Source organism: Silene latifolia, chromosome Y, assembly GCF_048544455.1.
Source record: "Silene latifolia isolate original U9 population chromosome Y, ASM4854445v1, whole genome shotgun sequence".
Taxonomy (NCBI): Eukaryota; Viridiplantae; Streptophyta; class Magnoliopsida; order Caryophyllales; family Caryophyllaceae; genus Silene; species Silene latifolia.
In genome coordinates, this window is record NC_133538.1 from 100,255,124 (window position 1) to 100,261,967 (window position 6,844).

Genomic DNA, 6,844 nt, shown 5'->3' on the forward strand with positions numbered 1-6,844 from the left:
TAGTAGGAAACATAAATGGAAAATGCATAGGTTTGGAGACAAACATGGAAATTGAGTAAAAATGGAGATTTTCTTATTGAGACAATTCTACAAACAACTAGTATGCAAGATTCAATATTAAGGAGAAGCTTGGTGTAACAAGGCTCAACAACTACTTCCTAAGCACAAAATCCTCTCTTTTCTTCCCTCAACAATTACTCAACAACTTTTGTAAGATGGTGATTACTTACTCCTAAGTTAGAGTAGTTTTTTTTTTTTTTTTTTTTTTTTTTTTTTTTTGATTAGGTAAGAAAACCCTAAGTTAGAGTAGTTGATCCTACTTATATGGTCACCCGATTGAAAACCACAACAAGGCTTGCACACAAGCGCATTAAGATCAATTCCATACAAAAGAAGTCAAGATTAATCCTTTAGGAGGCTTAATCCAACTATCCCAAAGATTAACATGCAATTTCCACTCACAAAGATACAAACTTTAAACCAAATTCATAAAGTTGCAAGCTTTCTATAAGGATTGCAAAAGTAAGGTGATTAACATGTAAGGTAGATCATTCCTAACACAATAACATCCAACATAAACCATAAAATCAAGGAAAATGCAATAATTATTGAGGAAAAATTAAAAGGTTCTTATAAAGCTTAAGGAATGTAGTGTCTACCAAATTACACCAAACAAAAGGTCTAGCCTTCCATAACCATAGATGAATCCAAGGTTAATGGAAAGATTGACATCAAAATCCAACCAAAGATTACAATTTTCAACCAAATACTAAGTCTTTCTTTCATACAAGCTTTTGAGATTATTGAATAATGAGATGATTTGATGGTAAGGAGCCCCACTCTAAGATCTCATAATGTGGGTATTTATACCCTTGGCTCTTGGCATTAGGTTAAGGCAAAATTGGGTCTTCAAATTAGTTAATCACGAGACTCAAAACAGTACAAAACGCAGCCTGCGGGTTGGAGCGCAGCCTGCGCATTTCAGCCTTGCAGCGCGTTTTTGCGAGAGCCATATCTCCCTCGTTTCTTGGACAAATAAGGCGTGTGACCTACCGTTGGAAAGTTAAGATTACAAGATTTCACCTCCACTTGGCTTTGCATCGATACGAGGTCTAGAACTTGAGATATACTCGTTTGAAGTTGACCCTTGTGAAACCGAGTTTTCAATTCTTCATTTTGGCTCTTGTTTGTGCATGTCAAGGCTTCAATTCTTCCTTTTGCTTGCTTCTCTTGACTTTGCACTTATTCCTTTGGCTTTCCTTTTGCTCTCCTTCTTTGCCTTGGTAAGTTATAAGCTAAGACTCGAAAATTACAACCAAAAGTGCAAACCGGCATATTACAACAAGTCCAACTAAAACCCGGTATTAAGCATGTTTATTGTGATAACATGAACTTATTGACTCGTCACAATTTGACACTATCAATATATATACCCACAAATAAGAAATCTTGTGTACATAGGATTGTAATTACAATGCAGTGGTTTATTTTATGTAGAGTTGTACATAAATCAATTTTTTGTACTATAGTTTGCGTAGACTGTACTTAAATATTATCTCTTATTCCAATTATAATCTTATCTATATTAATGCAAAAGACAATGCTCAACACAGAATGCGACACGTCATTCACCCAATTTTTTTTTTCCCGTTTACGTGGAAAGAGTTTATTTCTTTAAATCGTCTCTGACAAACATTCGACAAATTATGTCATAGAAATTTTTTTATGAAATAAATAGATAATCGGTAGAAGTAAAAGTAATTGCATATAAACTAATGAATTAAAAATCGAAATAAATGAAAATAATTACATATAATCGGACTGAATTACATAGTTAATGAAATAAATAAATAATCGGCAGAAGTAAAAGAAATTGCATATAAACGGAATGAATTACAAATCGGAATAAATGAAAGTAATTACATATAATCGGACTGAATTACATAGTTAATGAAATAAATAGATAATCGGCAGAAGTAAAAGAAATTGCATATAAACGGAATGAATTACAAATTGGAATAAATGAAAGTAATTACATATAATCGGACCGAATTACGTAGTTACTAATAAAATTACATAGTTACGTGAATAAATTATATTTACTTACGGGATTGAATAACAAATAATGTGAATATTTTACAGAAATTAATGAAATAATTCGTCTTTGCCTTTATGCTTGACGAATATAGGTGTTCATACCTCCCAGAAACTTGGTGATTACGGAAAATACGTAACAATCAATGTCAAATCCTCGAGAACCACTATCATGAAAATTTTCAATTTTTAGAATAATTTGCCTATGTTAAAGTTGATTATTAAAGTATATTTCTTTTTTCGGGATGTAAAGTTTTTTATGTATGCAAATTTTATTTACAATAGTATATTACGTTATTTCCTCTTAAGCCATTGCATGTGAACACGTATTTTAAACAAGTGTAAACATTAATTATGTAGATCGCTGATTTAGACCAACTAGATAATTACAATAGAAATGCAAAAAAAAAAAAAAAAAGAAAGAAAAATACATTCAAAAACATTAATACCGGCCTAAATACATACCCGGGTTTAAAACTAGTATTGCTGGAAAGTAGTTCGTAAAACATGGACTCTCTGTAATCACTCGAAAAAAGCTTTCTTTAATAATATACGGAGTAAATAGATAGATATTGATTTACATGCATAAGTATGGCAAAGATAGAACATATTTCACTTTATCGTGATATATTCATACAAATCTTTCTCTAATTAGCATCTTAATATGTGCACATTGGACACATGTTTGAAAAAGAATGAGCACATGTTAAAAAACCGAAACAATTGGAAATTATTCTTAATAAGTTGAGAAGACATGTTTACAGTTCTCTTTTTGGAGACAATATGAAAGGTTTTCTCACATGTCACAAACTTATTTTCCTTGATCGAATCGAACTGAATTGTCACGCTTGCTGGTTGTTCAAAGCAAATATCCACAATCCATGTATCACAAATTATAGAACAGAATAAAACGGTTTTACCGTGTGAGACGCTCCATTTATGTGAAAGAATCATTCGTCTATTTCAAATAAATGAATTGTGTGGTTTTTACGTATGTGAGAGTGTCGTGCAATAGTTACTATCCGTGCATAGTATGCATTGATCAAATGTCAAGAAGGAATAAGTCGCAGCTCAAAAACAAAAAAAGAAATCCAGAGAAAAGAGAAACATAATGAACTGTACTTGGTTCTTACTGAAATTGTAAAATACAAATTTGAAAACAATATTTAATTCTTTAATCTTAGAAATTTGTGAAGTTTCTAGTATCAAATGATACAGAAAAGTAAGGATCCCATTCATGTTCCTCCAATTTTCCAAGCCATCTATACTTCCAAGATTGCGTCTCATCATACTTGAAACTGTCGCTTTTTCCTGCCTTCATATCGTCTTTGATCCTCTCTACTCTATCGAGCACCCCTTTTATCGTTAGATCAAATGCGTCTTCTAGTGTCTCAAGTCTGCACCTTGGATCAGCATATACTATCTTTGGTATCAACTTTATGATTTGTTCCCTCATTTCGACAACTTTCTGTAGCGGTATGTTTTCCAGGACGGTTTGTATGCTTACTTTCCCGTCTCTTATGTCATACATAGAGATAAATACCGAGTATTTGGTGAATTCGCGAGGGAAATGCCATAAGTATTGGATGTAAGCTGAACCTGGGTGGAAGAAAACAGGAATGCAACCTGCAAGAATCGAGTCGAATGTCGATCTCCTGGTGTATGAATCCCCTGGAGGCTGCAAACAAAACTTAGCGTTTTGGAATGTCTTCATTAATTCCGCCGGTTTATGGCACTTGTTTTTCCAATTATTACAGTGTATCATCATGCATTTTCTTGACTTTTCGCATTGATTTATCAACTGGTTCCTGATTGAGTCGGGTCTATCGGGTCTTGGAGCTCCGGCAAAGCAAAACAACTTCTTTCTTTTCTGTCTTCTCATCCGATTTTGCCATTGAAACACTTCATCGTCATTTGCCGGGTGAAAATAAGTTGGGTAAGGTATTCCGAAATCATTGTTATTCCACGGTGATGACTCGATTACCAAACCCGTCATGTTTTTTACTTCCGGTAAATAAAGAAATTTAGTCCCCCAGTCGGGATCCTTCGAATTTGCTGACCGCCTAAAATCCCAAGTAATCCGACCTGCAACAAAGAAATGATCTCTACCTGACCATCTCTTCCACTCCGGCTTCCTCTTCAAAAGCTTCACGAGCTCAAACCCGCTTGAATCCCTTACATTCGAGTCTGTATTCCACAAATGTCGCGCCACATCAAGCCCCGTGTAAAATGGGACAAAGATAGCTGATGCTTTAGATGAATCAGTTGTCAAACAATCATATTGCTTCATTCTATTATGAAAAATCACCTCTAGTAAGAACTGATTTGTAGCAAACCACCCATGTTCAGAAAAAACTCGGTCCGAGTTAGGAAGACTAAGGCCTAACCCGAAATTCCTCACATATTGGCACATATCCATCCACAAGTCAAGAGATTTGCAATCCCTTAGTAAATCCAAGTTAAATCTTCTAGGAAGAGTATGTATGTATACGTATCGGCCTGAACATGACTTTTCATCATACGTCCTTTCTGTGACACACTTCCTTGGTGGCAGAGGTGGTGGAGACGGTGGTGGCGGTGGTGATACTGGCGGTGGAGGGGATAAATTTACGTTTCCCTCTACCGTGTTATTCAATTCTTGTCTCGGATTAGACTCAAAACTCCCTTGTTGCATGCTTGGCAAATTCTTAGGCCTCCTCCTCTTGGGTTTCCCTTTTCTTTTTCGTTTCTTCGGAATCGGATTTTGTTGTGTTATTTCATTTGGTACCACCTTTGTCTTTGTATTTTCTTCACTTGGTTGATCATGTTCATGTTCATGATCTATAAGATCATATATATTCACATTCAATAACCTATCAATCTCCTCATCCTCTTTTTCCCCTGTTTTTTCCTCTGTTTTTTTATCCAATATTTCTTCTTGTACATTTTCATTATTATTAATATTAATTTGATCATTATTTATAGTGTAATTAGTATTAATATTGTAATTCGGATTCGATATAACATGAACAGGTTCTACATAATCTAAATAATATACATAATATTTTGCTAATGATGCTACACTTTTAATCAAAGAAGTATAATTAAGACAAATTAAAACTAACCATATTGTGAACAATGACATAACTATTACCCAAAATTTGCTCCTACATATTCCCATGGCTGATTTCTTAACTTGTAACGGGTCGCGTCGCGGTTTCCGATTTATCATCTACCTTGACAAGATGAGTTAAGTTGCAGTTTTTGGAGGACATAAGATTGGTTTAGTTGTATCATGAATGACAATGTAAGGGAAATAATAAAATAAGTTACAATTATGGGAATTTCGTAATAATTTTGGAAATGTGTGATATGTGTGTATTAGCAATATGAATTTGCTTAATTTTCTGTTTTTTGGATCTTGAATTTAAGCAAAAAAATAGTGAAGTGAGCTGAATAATTCAATGTACCTTGTATTTTGTATCAAACTTGACAAATATGTAATTACCTTTTTTGTAACTAATGGTGTACGCATGGAATTGGCAATTGGTCTTTTTTAAAACGGTTATAATATGTTAGAATATTACGTAAATAAGTTTATTATTTACTTTGATTGTGTATTTTCTATAATGCGTAAATATCTCCCAATATAGAAGATACACAATCAAAGACAAATTACGCAATATTAAAGGTACACAATCAAAGGTAGATAATAAACTTATTTACATAATATTCTTAACATATTCTAACATTACATGCGTCTTAAGTTTAAAATAGGTCGGATACTATCTCATGCAGGCAGATGATATAGAAGCTTGTTCTAAGCATTTTACTTTTTGGTTCATCCATTTATTTGTCCTGTTTGACTATTTAAAACCAATATATCCGTCTTACAATAAAAAATTGTGATTGGATACAAATGGATTTGTATGGTTTTATGCCTATTTTCTACCACTTTAGACCTTAGAGTGATTTATGTCTTTTTCTTAGGTTCTGGATGAATTTGTCTAAACTATAAGTAGATGTAAGAAAACCGTGTATCTCGGTTTGGTATGAAAATGGAAATGAGTGAATTTTATTCTTATTTTATAACTCACATATTTATAAGAGATAATCTCATATTAATATAATTAATATAATGTGATTAATTTAAGTGACCTTATGTTTTTACGATATTAATATAATGTGAGTGAAACTAATATTAATATGGGTTAGTATCATTATAAAAAGATGCTAAAATGTAAGTCCAACTACTAATATATTCATTTGTTTTTGTTGAGTGATATTTTATTTTAATTAAAGTAAAAAAAATTATTGAAACGAAGAAAGTATTTAATAAGAAAACGTAAAGAATTTCCAGAAATAAAGTAAGTCTACTAATTGTGACATAGAGTGTGTATACATTAAATTTATCGAGTGCTAGCAAGTCAAATGGGCAGTCATTGGATGGATAATCGGGTGGCCGGTAGGTCTAAATATCCACGTAAATGGATACTCACTAGATGGCGAAGCGGTTAAATATGTACCTTAAGGTGATGGTGTAACACCCCTCATTCATTAGGAAACCTTTAATAATGCCTTCCTAGCAAACGAGAGGGCTACCATCTCGGTTTCCCGAGGTAATGAGTACAAACCAAATATATAGAAAAACAATTATTATAAATAAGTTTAAGCGTTCAGTGAAATGTAAATACAAATCCAACAAACTTTCAAAATTACAAATCCCAAAACCGTAACAAAATTGTATCAAAACTACTATGAGACTAGGTGA

The 6,844-nt window shown here is 33.0% G+C and overlaps 1 protein-coding gene across 1 annotated transcript; it reads right to left on the reverse strand.

Annotated features, from left to right (window-relative positions):
- Positions 1–3,274: 3,274 nt before the first annotated feature.
- On the reverse strand, positions 3,275–5,426 carry LOC141627341 (xyloglucan galactosyltransferase KATAMARI1 homolog). The gene has a single exon (XM_074440654.1). It carries the CDS (start codon positions 5,303–5,305, stop codon positions 3,275–3,277), a length of 2,031 nt encoding a protein of 676 aa, XP_074296755.1. The 5' UTR covers positions 5,306–5,426.
- Positions 5,427–6,844: the final 1,418 nt, after the last annotated feature.

Coding starts and splice junctions, on each gene's coding strand:
- LOC141627341 (XM_074440654.1), bottom strand. CDS start 5,305: ATGATAAATCGGAAACCGCGACGCGACCCGTTACAAGTTAAGAAATCA.